At 39.5% G+C, this 24,048-nt stretch overlaps 1 protein-coding gene across 6 annotated transcripts in view; it reads right to left on the reverse strand.

Moving 5' to 3' along the window:
- The window catches only part of NR3C2 (nuclear receptor subfamily 3 group C member 2), a 217,652-nt gene that overhangs the window by 84,447 nt on the left and 109,157 nt on the right, over positions 1 to 24,048 (reverse strand). For all 6 annotated transcript variants that reach the window (XR_012764027.1, XM_075421103.1, XM_075421104.1 and 3 more), the window contains exon 3: positions 11,880 to 12,019. Coding sequence is in view for 5 of the 6 variants with exons in the window: in XM_075421103.1 (XP_075277218.1) it covers positions 11,880 to 12,019 (140 nt within the window). In the remaining variant the exon portion in view is untranslated. The remainder of the gene's footprint in view (positions 1 to 11,879; positions 12,020 to 24,048) is intronic.

The raw sequence follows: 24,048 nt of genomic DNA on the forward strand, positions 1-24,048 counted from the left end.
TTGCAGTCTTCCCAAATCAACTTCAGTTGTATGGTTCAAGCACAGCTCCTAAGACCTTGAGGCACTTTGTCATTATTTAGCTGCCAAGTGGCTTTCCTAGGAAGCACCACCATCATCAATGTTCCCTGCACACAATCACCACCTAGGAACTTTGCTCTGGTTGCTGTTGCTAAACAGGTAGGAAACCTCAGACTTCCCAACACCTCAAAATCTGAATTCTGATCCTCACAACAGATTAACATAAGTCTCTAACTGTATTGCCTCTTACTTCTACACCCTTGGTCTCGCCTTGCAAGACCTCTAGCTTATCCTGGGGACAATGTGGATGGTGATTTAGGATGAATCAGGACCACAAAGTCAAAAGGACCCTTGTCCTTGGAGTCCACATTCACATGCTACCGAAAACAAAGTACATAAAGGATTATAGAGATTTTAAAGAAAAGAGAGAAAGAGAGAGACGAGACAGAAAGGCAATGCCTAAGGCATGTGCATAGTGCCCTGGAGAACTGGACTGCATCTCCTTTGCCATGGACTTACTTTATAATAATCAGCAAGAAAAAACACTAATTATCCTCCTTATTTCCTGAATATCCAACTTGAGATCCAGAGTCTGATTTGCAGTGGTTTAAGCGATCATAGCTGCAAGCAAAATCAACAGGAATTGCACTTTAGACATATTAAGTGCTATAAAATGCCAAATGCTTCTGCCCCCTAAGGTCCTAAATATCATATCATGAAACCCACATCAGTGAGTATGTCTGAGCTTAATCTGCGTCTTAAACCCTTGACTGTAAAAACAGGGGTAATAACCACTCATCTTATCTTGAATTGGAAGGCTAAGTTAAACAATGTTTGGGAAGCACTTGGATATTATAGTGATGAGCACCACAGAAAAGCTCAGTAAGAAATCAGCAATTATGTCTTCTAAGCAAAGGATGAATAGTAATCAGCAGTGAAGGGACAGGACCATACATTGAGCAATGAGAAGAATACAAGATATGGAATAGGTGTTCATTAATTGAACGTGATCCAATCTGTTCAACGAAAAAAGCACAGATCTAACAGAAAAAGTTGTATGTGATTGTGTAATTAAGGCTGAATTAGAAATCATTACATGCAGATGAACAAAGACCACTCAAGGCCACTAGCATTCATTATTTTCATATTTTGTCGTGATTTTGCAAACTTCACTTTTTTCTCCCCGAAGTATTTTTAAAATAACAAACTGAAAAAACCCCAAGCAGCTCAAAACACCTGAAACTCACCATTGCACCTAATATAAGGTCGGTCTTACAGAATTTCCTCTCCTTAAACAATAAAGAGCTGTGGGCTTCAAAGCTGACCACAGGCCATTATTGTTTCTAAAAACCTGACAAAACTGCCTCAGTCTAAGTCTAGACTTCAAACCTAACAGAGGCACTCCCAACTTTCAACAACCTAAAACTGCTGCAAAAAAAGGCTTAAATCCTGGATTCTTTTAAGGCATTGGGAGATTTGCCATTACCTTTCCCCAGTCTATTTATATCCAACACGCTAGCAGATGCCTTGTTCCCTCTGTCTATCGCAGACAGATCTGCATGTACATTTTCTCTCTTTTTTTTTTTTTTGTCTGGAGACTGTTTGCCCACCCTCTTATTTAAAATGGGATCAGGAGGTACAAAAAGACATTTTGTTTCTGGCTTTATGTATTTCTATGTTTATTTTGAGGTTTTAGGTACACAGAAATTCTTTCAGCTGCGACACTGCAAAATTCCACATCTCTAACATTGTTTCCCTGAAGGCACCTTGCAGAATTATCTCGTTTTGGCTCGTAACTACTTAACGTGAGACTGGAAGAGCCTTTTCAGGCTCTAAAAATTTTCTGAACCTTAAGGGTTGTAGAAGAGAAGTGCTATTTGCTACCAGAAGTGAAAATTGTAACGCTGCTTCGATAGGCCACCAAGACAGGTAGAAAACAGCATTTTAGAAAGTGGTATCTCTTAAGCAGCAGTACGTTAGCTGTAAGGAGCTAAAGCATATGACTAAGGATGCTTTATGCTGTTTGCTATAGATGATGTTGTACATATATTTATGCCCAATTGCAAACTCCAATTTGAATGTTCATTCATGCTTTAGTTATCCATTTACAGTTATACTGTACTTGGCATTACAAAAAAAAACCCCAGCAGCATAGCATCCAATGAGCCACACCAATTACACTTCAATGACAGAGGATTTCTCAGTAGCCAGACTCTCACTTGAGGGTATTACCAGCACACGTAACCAAGCATGAGGTCAGCCGATAGGGTCTGAGGGTACCTGCAGAGCTTAGCTGGATATGATGGAGTTATTTCACAAGGATTTCACTCTCCTGAGGTTTTTTTCTGAACTCAAAACAAGAAAAGTCATTGCAGGAGACAGACATTCACCTGCTAGTACAAACATAAAGCAATTCTGCCTTTAGCAAGATCCGAGCACTTCGCAACAATTTTTAAAAATTGGAGTCCTGTATGCCTGTGAAGATCTGGACATCCACCATCATTAATAAAAATGTATTAGTTGGTTCATTCTCTCTTTTGCTACTGCTACTTCCTTCATTTTCGGAGTCAGACAAACTCTCCAGCCTTACCAGGACATAGTATTAACTAAGAGAGACCTCTTTGGCTTATCCGTTACTATCACAGATAACAAAATCATATTATATATCAGTTACTTCTCTTACACTCCATTTCAAAGCAGGTACTTAAATCCTTCTGACTCCTTTCAGGAAAGGGCCCCTAAAAGTTCCTCTTTTTGGTGGTTTGCAGCCTTCTCAAAATACCAACTAATGTAATTTTTAGCCATTTGCTCTTATTTCAGTACAGTTCTTAGTTCAAAATCAATTCTCCTCCCTCTCAGTTGTCTACTCCTCAACTGTGAAATATTTATAGACAGCAATCATGTCCCAACTCAGACTCTTTTTGGGTAAGCTAAAAAAAGCTAAATGCATTTAGTCACCTGACATAAGATGAATCTTTATTCCCCAGAATTTCAGAAGCGCTCCTAATCTGTTTACTCGACTCTCAATCAAACTATCTTTAGTTTTATGCTGGTGACCAGAAGTATACGCAATACTCCACATAAACATTCCCCACACCGTTTGTACCATGATGGTGTGAATACTTCCCTGTTTGCTTGGAATACTTGGTGCATCCGATCATACGGATTTTGTGTAACTATGTTACACAAGAGGCTCAGCCATCTTGGCACTGTTACCTAAAAGATGAATTTCCCAGGAAGCACCCTGTCTACCTTCCCTATGCAGCCTATGGAAAAAATCTGTTCCTTTTTAAGGAAAATGCAGCTGAAGTATTCAAGAAAATACTAAACTAATGGCTGTAACATTTGAACTTTTGTTAGCCAAAATATCTGTGGCTGCCTTAAATCAGCATGCGTTCACAGGACCTTCCCACTTCTGTGAAGACTCTGAGCTACTGGAATGTTACCCTGTGAGGTGTTAAAGCAATCAACTGGAAAAATACAAAAAAAATACTGCAACTAAGTTCCCTGTCACATCACAAGAATGCCAAAACTTTCCCTCACTTATAAGGACATAGAAGGTAAGCACGTGAAAGCCTATGTGATGCTTAAATTTGTGGCGATGGAAGACCATTACCTAAGATAAACCAACCTGACCACTGCACATACATTCTGTTTGCTGCATATTGTGCTTGCGCAGGCTCACTATCACCGACTGAATATGTTATTTTGTAGATGAAGCAGTCCAGAAATTAGTATTCATAAAACAAAGAACAAAAAACAAACAAAAGAGCGCAGAAGAATAGTTGCCTGCCGACCTCCTAGCATCATGTGAGCATTTTTCAAGGCTAGACAGAGGCCCATATTTAAATCCTCATCCTTGTATTCATCTCTCCCTCTGTACAGCAGCACCCACTTACACGGTAGATAACAGTTACAATAAAAAAAAAATAGTGAATGTTGGAAAGTCTTGGGGAAGGGAGGAAATTATTGATGCTTTTGGAAACAAATGAATGCAGATCTTTAGCTTCCTTAATATAAAATATTTTTTCAAATCATCTTCCTGGCCATTAATCACCGTGTGGTTCTTTGTGGCACTGCAGCTGCCAAACTCACCCATTCTTCACTTGTTTTAAAACCAAGACACTGTTATCACCTCAATGGTTCCCAAACCTACCCCCTCCCTTCTGAAAATGCTACCACTATATGCTTGCCCTATTGGTGTTGCACTCCACATTTAACTTGCATCCAGCATTTATTCTCCAGTATCAGTGGGAGTTTCTCATACAGACCACATATTCCAAGAGCTACAAGGGAAGCTCTTCCTCCCATTCCACCTCTCCTCAGTTTTAAAAAATTCAAATGTAATACATGCCCCATCCTTCATTAATATTTCTTTTTTTTGGTGTCACGTTTCTTGCTGCTTGTTTTTTTTCCCCTTTTTGGGGTCCCAGTGCAAAATTTCTAGCTCCTTTCTCCTACCAGCCTCCTGAAGTCTGAGCTCCTAGTAACTAAAGCCAACAGGAGCAGGAACGAAGACTTCATTTCACTGAACAATACTGCCTGCCAGAGCAAAAACCAGGAAAAGCCTTTTTTATATCCATGAAAGCATGGAAGGCTGGTGGCAGCTTCAAACCTATGATGACTTAATTATTTAAATTTTATTTTACACCTATTAACCATAGCATATCAAGTAAGCGTAGCAGCTGCTACATGAATTTGACCAGCTCACTTGCCCTCAGCAGATCACCCATCTGCTTGCTCTTCACCTAATACTTCTGTCTGATAGGTTGTAAAACAGATTCTTGCAACAGGTCAGGAACAGAGTCAACTTCAAATCCCACATAGAAATTTCTACGAAAACATATGGACATCTATACTGAGTGATGTTGAATTTAGAGAGGCCATTGACCTTATGAAAGTGGATAAAAGGAAAACTGCAGCCTGTGATGGAAAAACACTGACTCCCTTACAGTGAATGAACAGCAGAGTGGAGAGTGAAGAACTGTATGTATAATTAATTCTAATACAGGCGTACAAAATTCAGGGGTGCACAGACTGCAAAATGGTGTGGAAAACGTCTTTCTATAATGTATCAATTTCAACTTCTACAACATAAAAATATATTGCTTCTTTAAATGATCAACATGGTAAATTTTCCTGTTCACCAGCAGTATTTTATAAAAATTTACCTTATGCTGATTAAGCAAATTATTCATGAGCTACATATTCCAGCATTTAAATTCTCGTACCTTGATATTTTTTCCACCTCATTTCAAATGAAGAAAATCAGGAGGCACACGCAGAGGCTTTAGATTCTCTGTGTTCTACTGGGGGATGTAGAGCCTTGGGACATTCTTTTCACTTACAGTGCATAGCAAAACCACAGGCAGGTTACCTGTTTCTGAAGAAACATGCTACACATCACATATCACTTTCCCTCTTGTGTGGCCTTCTGGCCAAAGGAAAAAGGAGTATCCCTGGGATATCGTGCACCTGGCCCATTGCTAAATGGTTGCATACTGCCTTTGCTTGCCAAAGAACTGAATTCATCTACCACTGAATTTTCAGGCTGGCAATAGCTTGCAATCCTTCTTGCGAAGAAGAGTCTCTAGTAGGCTGTTGGATCCCTTTGGTTGGTCTCAGTGCCTGGCAAGGCAGACGGGGAGTCACCCCAGGTGACTGGTGGGTTGGGCCCTTGATCCTGCAGCCCACATTGTTTTATTTCTGCATTTTCAGAGCAGCCTGGCACAAAGGGAGATGAAAAATGGTTCTTCTTTTCCACAACCCTATCTTTGAGGCAACCTCAGTTCCCACAGCTGTGCCGAATCACTGCAGATTACTACACAAGAAATTTCATCCCTTCCACTACTGAAGCGAAGTCTTGGATAACCTGCTGCTCAAACATGCAGCAGAGGTAGGACTTCTTTGTTACTAGGCTGTTCGCTGAGGTGCACAGCACATTTACTATATCCAGGAGGCCACTTAAATAAGACAGCATCAGGTTAGACTTTGAAAATTTTCCTTCAGCCAAAGGTCCTCCTACTTTAAATAAGCGAATAGCAAACGGACAGGTGAAAAAGAAACTTCTGTTGCTGTGACTGTGTTTCTACCTCAGAGGTGAAGAGATCTACGTTTCTGACCTAAAATAGAAGAACTAGCTTCACAGGGAACTTCCTGGAGCAGAAATCAACAGCAAAATCTGAAATTTAATGAACATTACATCTTCGTATTTGAAAAAATTGCAAGCTTCCCTGTAACTAATATGATATAATTTGTTAATTATTCCATTTTAAGTAGCAAAAAATCTCCCAGTAAATATGCAAAATAACTGGAAGATGATGGTCATTTTTGCTGTAGTCTTTAGCACCACTTGGAGATGAAAAAACGCCTTCCTTTTTTCTTACCTTCAGGCCAAAGGAAGAATGAAAGATTAACTTCAGCAGCTTAAGAAGCGATATAAAATTTGATTTAGGACACATTACCTCATACTTGTCTGGAACTTGAACAAATGAAGACTAAAAATGCAAAGCACACACAAGAACAGCTGTGATTTCTGAATTCAAGCCTGTTACTCTCCTTAGAGAAAGCTGGTTCAGTGGAAAAAGAGAAGACAAGACTGGCCAGGTGCTTTAGGTTTCTTCACAGTATAGTGTACTTTCAGCATATCACTCTATTAATGATCATAAATTAACGTTTAAATAAGTTTATGATTGGCCATATCCATAATTTAGAAAATCATACAATATAGTTATCCTAGGCAAAAATATATTATAAATAGAAATATTTTAACTTTTGCAGTGGCACCATTTGTCAACCCTTTTATGGTTAAAGGATTTTAGTGTTCGCAAGGCAGATCAAATATATATCAATGACACAATCACATTTCTTCACACCAGACTCCTGTTCATCAAGTCAGTCAGCAGAAAGTTCATGCTTACTGGATACCAAAAACCTTTACTTCGATAATTTACATCCCTGTCACAAATTCCATTTGAAATTACTTCTGAAATTTCACCAATAAACCCATTTTAGTACTTTTTTGGTCTACAGCTCTCCTTCTCACAAATTCACTAGACATTTCCCTGCAAGTCCCCAAAATAAGATTCACTGGGAATACAATTACCAAATTTATAATTGGAAATACAAACTTTAGTCTCTCTGTTGTTGTGTACTTTCTTGTTTTTAAATTTCAATGCAGTTGTTCTTTTCTGTTATAATCCCTTTGTTTTAATAAGTATTTCAGAGGAGTGCAAAGGAATTGACACTCAAAAGCTGTTCAAGGCAGGCTGACAACATTAGCAATTCTAGCTGAGACCCAAAGAGCTGGGTGCTGTACAGCAGTTCTTCTCTCCAAATCCCCCTTCTCTCTCTTCCCATGTTTTTTGATGCTATTTGTCTCCCCGCTTCATAGAATCATACAATGGTTTGGGTTGGAAGGGACCTTTAAAGGTCATCTAGTCCAACCCCCTGTAATGAGCAGGGACATCTTCAACTAGATCACTTGTTCTTATCCTTCTACCTTAACACCAGTTGCTCTCTCCCAGGATTTCCACCCCACTCTATCTTTTGAAGGACTATCAGTATGTAACTTCTTAAATTAAATAAAATAAAACCTTCATTTAATCAGTAGAAACTAATGACAAAAATAATTTTCCCTTTCAAGGAGAAGACTTACTCCGTTCAAAGTGGGCACAAGCTGAAACACAGGAGGGTCCATCTGAACACCAGGAAGCACTTTTTTACTGTGAGGATGACCAACCACTGGCAGAGGTTGCCCAGACAGGTTGTGGAGTCTCCATCCTTTGAGACACTCAAAAGCCATCTCGACACAGTCCTAGGCAACAGGCTCTGGGTGACCCTGCTTGAGCAGGGGGGTTGGACCAGATGACCTCCAGAAGTTCCTTCTAACCTCAGCCATTCTGTGGTTCTGTGAAAACGGCACCAATTGTAGCTACAGTTTTTAGTAACGATTGGAGGTGAAGGCCATTTTTGAAAGAACATAATTTCTCATGCCACTTTCTACTGAAGAACGTTTAGTGGATCAAATAAGAAATACGTGTGTCTGTATGCGCATGCGCGCATATAAAGTGTGTAAAATATAACTGGAAAACTATTCGTAAATCTTTAAAAAGGTCTACACACAATTTCAGGGAAATGGTGAATGAAACTTGAGGAACCTCTTCTATTCTTTATATCTTTCTATCTTTTAGAGAGGGAACAATCCATTTTTACTCAAGTAAATTAGCCACTGTATTTATAAATTCCCCCAGAAAGTTGTTTCTGTGTTCACAAAGGGAGTATTCCTATTTTCTTGGTAATAAAGACAAGGATTCAAGCACTTCAGTAAAAAACAGCTTTAGCTCAGAGCTGAGACAGGTCTGCCCAGGATCTACATTTGAACTAGTTCTTCCACTTTGATTTATTTTTTATTTATACCATCCACTGAACTACCATAGTTTTAAAAACATCCTCATGAACATACAACACAGCAGAGTAATTGTAAGTATTTCAATTAAAACAGGAAACATTAAGATGGGGTGATTTATTGGTCACATACCTGACTGAAAAATTTATGATCACTCTATGAAACAGTTTTTTACAAAAGTACCTACGCACATTTTTATTCACATTGATAGTTTCAGGCTGTTTGAAGCCAAAATATATATTATGACTTTGCTACATCCTTTTCTGGCTAATACTCTAAAATGTACTTTTATGCAGGTATATTTTTTTTAGAAAAAAACCCCACATATCTATAAACATAGAAAAGTGCAAGCCAAATTTTCAAGTGTTTGCATAACAACAACGGTCTGGCAGCACCAAGAGCTCAGAGTCATACACATACCAAGCAAAAGTCTAGACAGCGTTCACATACCACTAGTAGGAACATGTATGTTAACACAGTAATTCTAAAAAAATCTATTTTAGGCTAATTAAAAACTCCCATTTTCAATCTTTAGGGAAGACGGGGTTGTTTTGTCTTTCATTTTTTGAGGGTGTTTTTCGCTTAACTCATAAACTTTCAGGAATTACTCGTAACTTTTAATTACATTTAAAAAATGTATTTCTATACCTGATTACAGAGTAATCCTTTCCTAATAATTTTGGCTTTTGAGGCTTGGATATGTAGTCTTGCTACTTTGTTAACTCTTAAAGGGAATCCTTGTAATTTTTCATAAATTCCTGTAAAGTAGTATAGGAATATCCATCAGATTGTGTCAGAAAGGATAAGCTGCCCAGAGAAGTGGTGGAGTCACCATCCCTGGAAGTGTTCAAAAAAACGTGCAGACATGGCACTTCAGGACATGGTTTAGCAGGCATGGTGGTTTTGGGTTGACGGTTGGACTTCATGATCTTAAGATGTCTTTTCCAACCTTATTGATTCTATGAAAAGAGAGATGTGGTAAATGTAGATACACAACACCTTGAAATTACAGTGACTTAGGACTGGGAAGTGAGCTGTCCTGGAAGGCAGGAAAAGAGGAAGGAAGACAACAAAAGGTGCTGTCACTTCACACGGTATGTACGTGCCTACGCCAAACCTCACCACCACCACCACCAAAAACATCCTTACAATTAAGAGGCCAGCTTAGACGTGGATGTCTGAATACCCATACACAATGTGGCATGGAGGCACATGGAAGAAAGCACTCAGTGAAAATAAGTAAGGTTTTATAGCTGATATGCTACACTAAGTGACTAAAAACTCAAGCAAGAAGTTAGGGAATGAGGCAGCAAGGTCAGCTATTGACCTATTACTCTTACAAGAGTAAGAGAAAATGCTTTCAGAAGTGGGAAACCTTTTCTGTGTCCTTATAACTTCGGGAAATTAATTTGCATTAGATTGACACTTTTGATGATAGATAGATAGATAGATATTACATAAGGTCTTGACTTCAGCGATGCACAAGCCCTCCAGGTCTACTTAACAGAGAGCTAAATCCTTACTGTCAGCAGCAGCAGATTTAATGACCACAGAAGAAATCAGGAAGGCTGGAAAGTTGGGCAGAGAGGAACCTGATGAAGTTCAACAAGGGCAAATGCAGGGTCCTGCACCTGGGGAGGAACAACCCCATGCATCAGTACAGGCTTGGGGTGGAGAGCAGCTCCGTGGAGAGCAGCTCTGTGGAGAGGGACCTGGGTGTCCTGGTGGATGACAGGTTGACCATGAGCCAGCAGTGTGCCCTGGCTGCCAAGAAAGCTAATGGGATCCTGGGATGCACTAGGAGGAGTGCGGGCAGTAGGTCGAGGGAGGTTCTCCTTCCCCTCTACACTGCCCTAGTGAGGCCACGTCTGGAGTACTGCGTCCAGTTCTGGGCTCCCCACTTCAAGAAAGATGAGGAGCTACTGAAGAGAGCCCAGGGGAGGGCTACAAGGATGGTGACGGGACTGGAGCATCTCTCCTATGAGGAAGAGCTGAGGGAGCTGGGCTTGTTTAGCCTGAAGAAGAGAAGGCTGAGAGGGGACCTAATAAATGCTTATATATACCTCAAGGGTGGGTGTCAGGAGGATGGGGCCGAACTCTTTTCAGCAGTGCCCAGTGACAGGACAAGGGGCAATGGGCACAAACTGAAGCATAGGAAGTTCCGTCTGAACATGAGGAAGAACTTCTTCCCTCTGAGGGTGATGGAGCCCTGGAACAGGCTGCCCAGGGAGGCTGTGGAGTCTCCTTCTCTGGAGATATTCAAGACCCGGCTGGACAAGGTCCTGTGCAGCCTACTGTAGGTGACCCTGCTTCAGCAGAGGGTTGGACTAGATGACCCACAGAGGTCCCTTCCAACCCCTCATTCTGTGATTCTGTGATTAATCACATCACACACTGCCTCACTTTTCTCATTGCACAAGCTGGAAACCACGTTAAGAGCCTATTGTCTTCTTTCTTGGTTTTTCTTCATGAAAATAAATCAATAGTTGTAAGAACATCTACTCATCAGCAGAGACTTCAAAGAACCTATACAGTATTCCTGTCCCCTGCATGACACGAACTCTTATTCTTTATCAGGTATTTAACACTTACTTTATATCACTTAAAGCAGTTGCTTACAAAGTATGCAAAAGGTCAGACATTTTCTTTTACCCTAACAACCTAAGTCATGGAGAGGCAACATCTACCAGAGGTTCTGCAGCACTCTGAGTGATCCCAGCTTCTTTCTACTAAGATGGCAGCGAAAGACTACCTATACCACATTTAATACAAATTATATAAAAAAAGGAGATATCAGCAAAACATTCCTGTGATGACAAAGCTATCAAAGTACAGTCCTCACAAAAGTCCTGGTCCTTACTGAAGAAAACGATCTCTAAGAAATGCACCATGATCAATTCCTGCTTCCTCACCAATCTACCACAGTACTGTAAAGCCACTTCTCTTTTACTGAAAGATGAAGCAGGTGAACTACTGAGTTGAAAGCCCGGGAGGTAACCACAGGGACATAACCAACCTAAGTGAATTGTATTGTCATATAATGCTGTCAAAGCATGATGAGACAATGGTATTCATCCTCCAGTCCAGGAAAGCAGGATTATGTTTACATCAACTGTATGTGTCCATTAAAAATTACAAAAATCCACTTGGAGAGGTAGAGAAGAAGCCTGATTCAGCAGTAGCACGAAGGAAACACATCTTTTAGAAGGTGTACATTGGAAAACACCCTGGCACACTCTACATAAATTATACAACACAACTGAAGTACATTCAACTTTTTTTTTTTTTTTTCCAGATTAACATCACAGAACTTTTGTCAATGCCAAAAAAACACATGGGAAAATGTACGTGTGTATATATATGTTTCTATTAGAAAAAAAAAAAAAAAACACATAAAAACCCCCATGTATTTTGCCTTTTCTTTTTGTTGATGCTTTGTTTTGTGTTTCCTTACCTTCTACTGCTCTCTTGAAGAAAACTTTACAGCTGCCACATGTAACCACCCCATAATGACATCCAGATGCCTCATCTCCACACACCAAACACACTTTGGAAGGTCTCGAAGATCCAGTTGATACACTTCTCAGTGAAGAGCTGGAGGGAAAAAAACAAACCAAACAAAACAGCTATGAATATTTCAAATCAAACTGGCCATAACGCAAAGTTCAATTAAGAATTTGTAACAGGTATATTGTTCAAAGCACCTAACAATTAGGAAACCACAACTCTTTCTGGCAGTGCCTGGCTGAATACAGGAATTGCTTTAATTAATAAGTCCAATGTTTTTATTGTCTGTTTTAAAACACCCCTAATATATCAATGTTAGTGTGAGAAGTTACCACGAGGGCACTGGAATTATTGGTAGCAGATGATTAAAACTGAAAATAAACCACAAACAAACAATCCAGCCACTCCAGCAGTGACCCGATAGCTATAACTTTTCTTTCTGTTTGTTTGTTTCAAGCCTTTACAGTTAAGGAATACCTGTAATAAAACCACTAAGACCGTTTTATGAAGTAGTGCAAAGTGGTATGCACTCTCTTGTCCTCATTTCTGCTTACCACTAGAGTGGTCTTTGAGCTAATATCTAATATTTATGTTACTTAATAGCTTACTTTCAAAGTAGTTTTGAAGCCTTTTTGCATTCTGCAAGTGCAGAAGTTCCTTCCATATGACTCTAGGTGCCAGAAAGGCAGCACCACAAGTCCAGAAACCACCCTGAAGTTTTGCAGACATGCATCTTGCAAACCCAGCTTCAACTATCTACCACCTCCTTAAAAGATCAGGCATTTCTGTTGTTTGGATTTTTTTTAAACCATGACTCTCCAAAGGTATCTTCAGTAAGTATTTTCCAGTGGCAACTCTGAAAGACAGCACCCTTCCAAAACAAGTCACATTTTATGATGCGTTGAGTCTCTTCCCTCCCTTCTTCCCCCAGGAACTGGAAACGCCACCCTAATGTAATTGGCATGCTCAGAGAAATCTGCCAGATACTGAAAGAGATGAAAGCTTTGGATCCCTCCCACGCCTCAGGAAGGCTGGGGAGAGTCTTTCCATCCATGTGGCCTCTCTTCTCCAGGTAAACGTGACCTCTTGCATTTCTTCACACATTATCGCTCTGAATGCTGGCAAACAACTACAAAAACAACCCTACAAGACTTTACAGCAGTGGTGAAATAATCTGATAGCTCAAATTGCAAGGCACAGGCTATCTGTCGGCCAGTCGCTGGGAAACAAAGTTCACAGGTAGCCTTAATTCAACCATAACATAACCAGCTTGCTTAAGAAATTTGAAGTATGCTTCACCTTTTTCCAATATTCTATCTTCCTTTAAACAGGTATTCAGAGGCCAAGTGATTTATCCAAGGGCACAGCAGAAACGCCACTCCAGATCAAGGACTGCAGCTCTCCTAGCCTGCAGCTCTCCTGTAACATCAAATCTAAATGTCTTTTTAAATTACAGAGCTCAGATGCTAAACAAAACGTTCCAAATAGTATTCCTGCTCTAGTCTGCTCTCTAGTCTGTTAGATTTACTAGTTTTAGTCCTTGTGCTATTTATACTTTCATTATATAACATAACACTACTTGATAATTGCTAGGTGACAGCATTAACTCATCTGTTAGAGACAAAGGAAAGCCTTACCAAATATATGTTAAAATAAGCTCTGTGTGCTCAAGTCACAGTCATACCTATGCACATTACATTAATCTACCCCTAAGGGAAGGTGCCTTCTTCAGGATTTGCCAAGACTGTGCTGGTACTCAGCTCTGCATTTGGATTTGTCTAGGCATCGAACAAGACTTTCTCCCTTTAGCACATTTCATACTGCATGAAAAACATTACGCCTCTCATTAAACAAAATTCTTCCAAAGGTGTCTGCTTTCTAGAGAAAATGTCAATAATCTGGAAAACTAACTCCTTGAAAACTCTTTTTTTTTTTTTTTCTTCTCATTGCAAACAGCGGTATTCTGTCTGAGAAGGGAAACATTTCAATTCTGACACACTACCAAAATGCCTCGGGGCATTTGTAATCTTGATGGTCCGTGTTCCCATTTCTTTGTAAGATTAGCAAAAATTTTCCTAGTCTTTCTACCCTGAAAAAGGTCAGTGTGTTTTTTTTTTAAATATCTAAACAAGGTAATGCTGTGACGAGAGCTTTTCCTGTGGAGGAATGGGGTTTCCAGGGTACCACAGCAGTGTGCGTGTTTTTATATATATATATATACACACACACACACACACACTCTCTCTCTCTCTATACATACTGTATATATTTAAGTATGTATTATTTTTAGTTGAAAATAAATTGCCATGTAGGATTTGCAGCAAGGTGGTAGAGCCTATTTTTAGATAAAAGCTACCCTATAAAATTTCACTTACACAGAATTCTTGGGTAAAAAGCCAGTAAAGACACACTGAGACACCAGTTGGTCCACAACTACCTATGACATAATCTATAGCATATTTTATACAGTGCTTCTCTGAACAAAGACCTTGAATACAGTTGAAAGCTGAAGGTACAGCTTGAATACAAAGCAGGCATTCAACTACTCAACCACAGCATCACAGGTGAAAACATCCTGGAATAAAATTCAATTGACTCTCATATATCCTTTTATTCAGTTTAAAAGTGGAATAGGTTAAAACACAAATGAGGCATTTGCATTGTTAATAGGAGTATCCAACATGAAGCAATGCTCCAATACTCTGCTGCAAAGACACATTGATATTAACTGTTGGTACTTAAATCTCCTCCAACTCGTGCCAGCTCTAGCTATGAATGGTCTTCTGATGAACAATGTTTGGCTTGTTTTTCAGATTTCTTATGTACTCTTTCATCCACGCTACACCAAAGTATTTGCCAATTCAAAATGCTGTTATATGACCTCATACAAAACTAAAGTGGTGTTTGTATGTACTTGCAAGTGATAAAAGGCTGAGTCAAAAAAATATGCTCAAATCATATTGCTAAACCTTAGATTAAGTAATTCTCTCCATGGAAGCTTGTCTTTCTCAACAAGGCACGCATGGATGGTTACACGTTTTCCTCTTAAATCTCTCTTACATTCAGGCTGTCATCCCTTTCTTAGCAACTTGACGATGGCGGACAAGATCTGCATCAGGATCTGACTGGTAAGCAAACGACCCTTCCGTCCTCATTTCAAGGCCAGATATCCAGTATTTATGACACACAGACACACTTTATTTATTCACTTTTATTAAACCAATTATCTGATTAATCAATATAGCTCTATATCCTATAATATGCGCAGGGAGAAATGCTACACCAGAAAAAACCCACTTCGAAAGCGCTTTTCATGCATGTTGCAAGGTAAATATTTCCCTTTTCATTAATTTTCCACAGAAACATCCCACAAATTTCTATCAAGTAATCCTAAAGTAAACTTGTATGTGGGAAAAGTTACAGGCAGGTAACACTTAATAGGTAAAAACTAAGTGTTAAATTCAGTTGGTTAAAGCAGATACATACATTAACTTCATTTTAGTTCTTTTAGTGGAGCTCAGTTTGCTTTTTTGCTCCAGACGAGACATTTGGTTACAGTAATTCAGATTATTTAGGTAATACCTTGTTCTCGCTTTTGAAAAAATACAAGAGTTGTCCAAATAAGAACAAATACTATCAACAAAGATCAGGAACTTTACAACTGACTCCCTGGACAGCAATTAGCCTACTGTCAAATATCTATCTGAATGACACGCTAAACCTAATGACATCTGTGGGCCACAGCAGGATTGAGTCTTCAACTTTAGATCAGGTGAAAACACTGCGTTTATACATTTGTCTAAATCCAAATTAGAGACCAAAAACTATTGCTCTGATATTTAACAGGTTTTTTTTTAAACTTTCACACAACAGACTATTGTTGACACAGAAAATATCTTGTGGGCAGCAACCAACTCTCAATATAAATGTCTAACTGAAAACACAAGAAATATGAAATAGTGCCACAGAGCTGGCTACTCATCACTACTTTCAGAAGCCAATGGTTTCCATAGGATCATGAGGTGTTATTACTTCCATGCCTCTCTCATTATTTCCAACACAAAAGGAAAAAAAAAAGCAAACACGCCTCCCATACACACACACTCTCTGCAGGATTCAAATATAGATCTACCAGAGCACACATATTTTATCACAATGCTTTTATAGCCAAGGGCAGCATGGAGCAGTTTAACAATGCCAAATATATCTTCTAAATGATTTGTAAAATGGTTGCTTAGATGGCTCCACTAACATTTGTCACGTTGTAGGGTATGTGATTAGGAATAAGCCTGATTTATTATCCTCAATAGTGCAAATGCTGGCAGTTAAATGCTGACCTTGACTAGCCATTGCCATCAAGCTCATTTGTGTCTCTGTAAGTTGGCTTTAGTAACAGTTATATGGAGAATTAATTAGAAATAACAGATTTTGTAAAGAAGAGTCAATAAACCCACAGATAATCCAGCATTTTAAAAGCTGATTATATAGGTTATTATGCTTTTCAAACCAGATGTCATACAGGAGCACAGTTTAAACAAACGATGCCTCTCTGATGATAAAATGAAGCAATGCAAAGAAGCATAAGCCACAATATGAATCCCAAACTCATTTGTTCTAGGCGTTTTTATTATTATGAGATCTAGATGAGTCCTTTTTAATTCCACATCGCTGACTTTCCTTTTTCATACAGAAATTTTCTGGTTGTAAAATAAACAGAATAAACCTGGGTATACCTCAATAAATAGAGTTATGCAAAAGCAAAGGTAAAAAGAAGCTGAGATCAGTATAATATTTTGACAAAAAAACAAAACCAACTCACCCTTAAGAGGAAGAACAATCAGGAGATCAAGATGCAGAAACTGCCAGCATCTTCCTTCGAGTCTCTCATCTCGTTTCTGAAGGAATATAACCTCCAGCGAGAGTAGTCATCTACTGGAGACTGGCACATGAAAACACAATTGCTAACTCCACACACACGGATACTGAAACTAACTTTCCTGTGGCCCAAAACAAGAACTATGAATTTCTATGGTACTTCACAACCATGACGTAGATGGTCTAGCTGAGCACTGAGACCAGAGCTTGGCCCACCTTTCACATCCAAGGCAGCTCAGATGGTCAGGAGGTAGCCAAGAGCCACTCAAGAGCCCCTGGCACCACCGAGCCAGTCGTGACACTGCAGCAGCACACCCACACACTTGGCCCTCACCAACCTCAATGCAGCAGGTCAGCCGATGCTGCCCGAGGGAGACAAGAAACTCCCACGCTGAATGGTAATGCAACTCCTTGCAACCTGGTGCTAAAATCAAGAGACTGATTACCAACTTTCTGCTACCCTAGAAATAGACTCTTTTCCCCCTCCAAACAGTTCCCTGAATTCTTCCTGGTTTCCACAGCTAATCTTACATCCCTAAGTGCTTCCTTTGACTGGTCACTTCTCTAGCAGCTCTCCTAGTATCTTCCTTCCTCATCGTTCACCCAGCCATCACAGTAGATAGCATAACCATCTTCTCTTCACATTATCCATTATTTTCATGCGTGTTCACATAGGAACAGTATTTTCACTGCCCAAGGTAACTCGTACTAGTTACTTAGCAAATATTACGCTGGTCAAAAGTTGCCCAGTAGATTATTTGATCACTATACAATGATGTTGGTCACTACCTTCACCAGTGGCATGTTCCATCTCCCAGATTTTGCTCCATGCTGCTAGTTTTAGTTGTCAATACTAAGATTTCACCAGTACCAGTTTCACCTTGTGTAGCCTAAATTTTTAAAAAAATTTCACTGCAGGAAGGCACTCTGGCTCTCTCCTATAGCAACTTATATAAAGCTGATCAGCAGACTTGAAAATGGTATTTCTTAAATGTCAGACTACATAAACCAATCTTCTTGTCAGCAGACCAAGAAAGCATACGGAAGTGAAAAGGCGCGGAGATGAAACGATCAGATTTTCAGAGGAGAAGGCAGTCACACAGGACCTCAGGAATGCTGAGCCAAGGAAGGACCGCTGAAACCAAACCACCCCAGAACCTCAGCAGCAACACTCCTGCACGCAGACGGAGCAACATTTACCCTTTGACATTTGGCAGAAGGCATACAAATTGCTGAATACCCTAGCTGCAAATTCTGCTGGCTGAGTTTCTCGGGGCATTATCCTGCTCCTACGGAGATGAAGACAGACATTACAGGAACAGTTACGTTTCCTTGGATAAAATAATAGGACTCCTGTGGCCACTGCGAACCCTTATACCTGCAGCCTTAAAAAAAAGGCTGGGTTTTGTTTTGTTTTGTTTTGTTTTTTAAGACTGAACCTCAAAAAAAAAAATCAAACAAAAACTTTAATATTCAGCGATCTTGAAGAAAGTCTAAGTATTTTAGGAAAGCTAACTGTGTACTTTAGTGCATATTATGGATGATAGACATCAAACATAACATCTGAAACAGTGCATGCTTACTCTGTCATCCGCAGTATTGTATCAGTCTGTAATTAATATAAGCGGTTAGGGAAAGAATTTATTTCTTCCTTAATATCTTCTCTCTACTAGAATAACAAAGATAACAGAAAAACACCCATTGAGAATACATTTTGTGAAGTATTCAGGAAATTAAATTAAGGAAGAAAAATGACCTAGAAAATAGTATCTTCTTTCGCTATACATCAATTATTTTTGAAACGTCCCAAACTTCAGGAACCTGAAGCTCTTGCTTGAATTACCATTTATTCACTTTTGTTTCACCTAATGATGATGAACTCATGCAATCCACTATTACTTGCTGTATTTTGAAGAAATGGACCAGTATCTCACCAAAATAAACTTATTTTGCCACCTACAACTTTGAAAGTATATTTTTAAAAAACTAAAAAAAAAAAACAACAGACAAATTCAGGAGCTGTGATACTACATTTAATTTAATGGTTAGTCTCAATTACTTCTTTTTTCAAGCACAGCCGTATTGTGTCCCAAGACAAAATACTTTCAAGTGTTCAAACTTCAAATACTACAACCCTAGTAAAAATGTATAGATTACCAAGTTAATCCAGTATTCATAATTTTTTTTTCCCCCTCTTAAGAAATTCATAGTATGATGAAACATAGAAATCAGAGGGGAAAGCTCATCCATAGTTCAGAGAAAGCAAACTGAGAAATTGGATGGTTTCTTTCCTCAGGTACTCCAGCTTTCACATTAAGTTACTTTATTTAGCACTGCCCAAGGGTCATATATCACACTTTCATACCTGGATCTTAATTATGGTAAGAAGGAAACTCTGGTGTGCACTGACAAAAGAAAAGGCTCCACCTTTTCTCCCAAGCCGCCCCGAATCTAAAAAGATTAATTCAGCATGTTTAAAAAAGCATTTAAATTGCAGTGTTTATTCTGCAAATAGAAGCTGATGGGTTCTCCTGTGCTGTAGTCACCAGTGAACAGGTTCCTGTATTTCGTTTAACCTTAAGGCATATGTTGATTTTACAAAATGAAGCAAGTGTACTAAGCTCCTTCAGTTTCCATTTACCTTAGTGGATGCTGACAGGACCCAGCGTTTTCCTCCATCTAGCTGTAAGCTTTGACTTTTCCTTGACCTTCTCTACTGAAATCTTTTGGTAGCAACTACAGTTGGCTATCCAAATTTTACCTCAAAGTAATCTGTGACTACAGCAAAAAACAAACTTCAGGGTAAACAAAAGTATGTTCTGGTGGACTGAAACTGAGGAGCACTTATCTCCTAGGGAAATAAATCTATTTTTCGCCCACTGATTTAGTGATCAGAGAAGTTAAAGTCCTCCCAACAGGCTTCTGCAATGCACTTTTCTCCTCTAACTACTGTCACAATGTACCACAATCCAGCTGCCCCAGGGAAATAACATTTACTTGTTCTGCAGTGTTTTTAGGACGTAAATATAGTTACCTGTTGAAATGGAATGGTTAACCTAGACAGGGAGCGTCCTATCAGGAGCAAACCTCCAACCGTGGAATCCAGAGAATAACAGTAAGCCTCACAGCACATTTGTCCTAACTTTTCATATTTGGTCCACTTATAGAATTAGTGCAGTTTAAATGCATGCAATGTTGGTATTTGTGCTGCTGATTATAAACTGCTATGTATTGTATAGCAAGATAAGGCAGGAACAGTTTATCTGGAAAATGATCTAGTTAATTATTGAAAGCCTATCTGGGGGGTGCAAGGAGTTCGTTTAACTCTTTCTTTTCCTGCATCTGCTTCCCCACCATGACTTTGGCGGGAAAGAGACACAGCTTTGAAAATCCAGTTTTTCACAGCACCATCTCACCTTCCACCACTGAAACATATGTAAATTAATTATGCAGCCCAATCACTCTTGTATGAGAGCATAGCAGTGTCTACTCGGTGAGGCTCTGCTGCCTTCTTGGTCAGCAGTATTTTACAACTGCATAAAATCAGTGTTTCAAGTGATGTTCAGTTGCTGATGGGGGCAGCAGTGGGAAATCATTACCGCGAGGAACTGCAAGCAAGACAAGAGTGCATGACCATTTTGCTTTGCTACTGAGGACTTTAAGACAAAGAAAAATCGAACAAGCACGGAAGAAGAAAAATATGCACAGAAACAAAATGCAGGGAGATGCTACCAGTAACAAGAACAACTCTTGAAAAACCTTCTTCTTTTCAAAATAAAGCTCACTACTTTTTTCAAGTTCTTCCCTCAGAGTCTAAACAAGCATTTCCTAAAAATACCTGCCTTTGCTTGAAAGCTTTATTTCATGAAACCCTTTTTAAAGCAACCTGAAATGACATTGATGACCGGGGCATTGACCATTTTCAACCTTAGAAGGTGTCATTCTGTCGCAGAGACAAAAATTTACTTGGTATGTCTGGCAAGGGCTTAGCCCCGTAAGTCCTAAAAAATATCTGTATCAAAAATATTACTTTGTAATATTGTAAGCAGCTTGGTCCAGTCATACGTACTTTCCTATTACAAACTGTTCGCCTTATCTTCTGAGTGCATGATATGCGTACAGAGAAAGCTACCACACCATTAGTGCCTTAACCGCACAATATAAAAAGTTTACAAGAGATCTGTAATCAAATTAAAAAAAAAAAATTAAAATATTTCATAACAGCAAAAAGTAAATTGAACTGCCATCCCCAGTCTACTGCAGATTAAAATACCACAATAGAAAAACCTCCAGAGCAACCATGAAACCACAGGGAAAAAATGCACCACAGCACAAAAAAAGGTTACCATGGGAACAAAGGCTATTTTCCAACTTGTCAAATAAAAGCCCCAGTATGGCAGACCTTTACTCATAACAGCAATCCCACAGGCTTCGAAAGGCAACGTGTATAATTATTGCTTGAGCTGAAAGAATCTAATGGGGGGATGGAGGGGCTAGTTGTCCTTTCAACTCCCTTGTGCCCCACCCCCCCAACCAACCGGACAGAATTAGTATGGATGTTGAAAGCGTATCAGCACTACAGTATCAGTGCATGCTATATTATAATTCCACATAGGAACAGAAAAAAGTAGGAAAGTCTGCACACTAATCTAAACTTCATAAATAAGGCGTAAGGAAAAATGACAGGCAACAGACAGCTCATAGAATTACTACGTATGAGTTACCAACGCAGAACTGAGTAATAAGACTCAAGTCCATAAGTGTATCAGAGAAATCCCTGACATGAACAGACTTAAATATCTTGCAATGCGCAGCGAGTTCTGTGTGCATTTGTAAAAGGAAGGTTGGAAAAAGAAATAATCCGCCAAAGATGATCTTACTAATCAAAAGGTAACAATCCTTAATAAGGTTAGGAACGGTGCTTCACGTTTTACTGGAAGTTTCCAGCTTGGCACTTGTTTCAGACGATACAGTAAAAGCTGAACTCCAACTCTACCACCACCCCCGATTAACACAAATTTTAAAAGGCAAATAGTCACATTATTTTGAAATATTCTCTGTAACTTCTAAAAACACTATTTGAAATAATGAAGTCTTCATTTTAACTAACATTTTTCCATTTTAAGAAATTCAAGCTGTTCATGGTGTTTTCATGCACACAATTATTTCTCGATACAAGAAATAAGAAGACTCTCGCAGCTCTAAGTTGGGGAAGTACACAGATGTTAGAGTAGTTTGTGAATTTGTCTTTTCCACCTTCCTGGTCCCACGGCCACACTAAAACACCTTCCTAAAACTAGAAGGTAGAAAAGTCAGCGTGATTCCCTCTTCTGCCTCCTTTACTGTTTCCTTCTTGTTGCCTTCGTGGACTTTTGCTACCTTTTGATAGGGTAATAAAAAGACAGTCATGATGTCCGAGGAACACGCAAGGGTTACAAGCAGCAGAATACACCTGCACTGAGTAGGCAATACAGGGCAAATGGATGCGGGATTCACACTTCTCAGCTTCTGGGAGAAGGAGAAAAAGCAAAGAATGAAAACCAGGACAGGAACAGGTAGGTATTCAGGCAGACCTTCACATGGCTGACTTCTATGAGCGGACCCTCATGCAACAATCCCTCACTTTTCTGATTGTGGCTTATTTGGTTGGCCAATTACATCTCCAGCGGCCTTTGTCTATCTGCAAACATCATCTAGCCTAGATCTAGCCTAGGACTCACTTCCCAGTCTCTCTGACTCTCAGGATTGCAACTGGATTTCCTCCAATACCTTAGCAAGCTCTCTAGCCATCACTTCTTCAAATGATGTATCTAATACAAAGGTGCCACTCCAAAGCTGGGAATGAAGAGTTGATGCTTTGGAAAAAAACAAAACCCAAACCCATCACATGCTAGCTTGAAGTTCTAGGTGTACAATCCCATGTGTAACCTGGTTTTCAAGTATAACCCATACTTTATGTTTCTTCACCAGCACACCGTGAAGTTCCTCTGTTAAATTGTTTCCTATAGGACAGCTTTCCATAGAAGATTCTCTCGTGTTTTCACAGACTATTCACCAATCAGGGTGAAATAAGAAACACACTCCCATTTTCTCTTCAGCACAGACAAGTAGCTATGCAACTCTCCTCTTGCCTTACCTTCAGGAGGCAAACATCTACCCTGCACAGCTCTAGTGAGCATGCATCTGCAAAACGACTAGCTGCTGGTAAATGGCTCTGTGGTACCTTCTCAGAAAATACACTAGTAGAAAATCCAGTTTTGAAAGTATTCTGATCCTAGTCCAACCCGTGAAATTTCGTCACAGGTGAAACTTTCTTTTCAGGCTTCACATCTGCTTGTGAAAATTGTGATTAGCAGGGGATATGGCAAGTAGCAGCTCCAGTTCAGACAGGGACATCACTTAGCACTTGTCCCACCTCTACTACACAAAGTGACTATTGTTGTATTTACACCAAGGTAAAGTACAGTCACTCCCATTGGAGGTGACATTGCTGATTACCATTTTCATCTGCACACTTCAAGTCCCTCTGTTTTCTCTTGCCCGTAGTTCATTTGGAGGGTCAGGTAGCATGCGCCAAAAGGGAGATACAGTAATGAGTCTTCAACAGCCCTATTTCTCATCCTACTATTGTAGAAGGAATGCAGAAATTCTTCCCATCCTTCTTCCTAACTCTAGAAAGCCAGGTAAGTTGAATGACTGGGGTGGGAGTGGAGAAGATAGATGCAGGCCGCTCATCTTTGTAGAGCTTTCCCCTCTTCACTTCCTCCCTTGCAAAAGAGCTTGTTTTGAAATGGACACATAGAAAAAGATGTTTTGAACTAATTATCACCATCATCAGTTAGAAAGACACTGCATATTTGCATCTTCAAGAGCAATTAGGAAGACAGTATTGCGAGAGCATTTGATCTCATACTCCAGCATTACACATAACCATGCATGTGTGCAAATGCACCAGCTGCACTCACGCTGTACAGCTTTAAGACTGATTTGCAATTTTTAATTTTACATACCTCTTCAATTTGGATAGAATTATATCTATTTCATATACCAGGAGATCACGAGAGACAAACGTTTAGGTCATAAAACAAAACAGCATCAGATCTGAAATGCAGCCGTTCAGAGCTCACCTCAAAAGCGACGAGTTTTGAGCAGAAGTACTACCGAACCTTGGAAGATACGGGTTGTAGAAACTAGATGCACAGTTAACATTCAAGAATCCCTTTTAAAATCAGCAATAATTA

This window comes from Opisthocomus hoazin, chromosome 5 (assembly GCF_030867145.1).
Source record: "Opisthocomus hoazin isolate bOpiHoa1 chromosome 5, bOpiHoa1.hap1, whole genome shotgun sequence".
Taxonomy (NCBI): Eukaryota; Metazoa; Chordata; class Aves; order Opisthocomiformes; family Opisthocomidae; genus Opisthocomus; species Opisthocomus hoazin.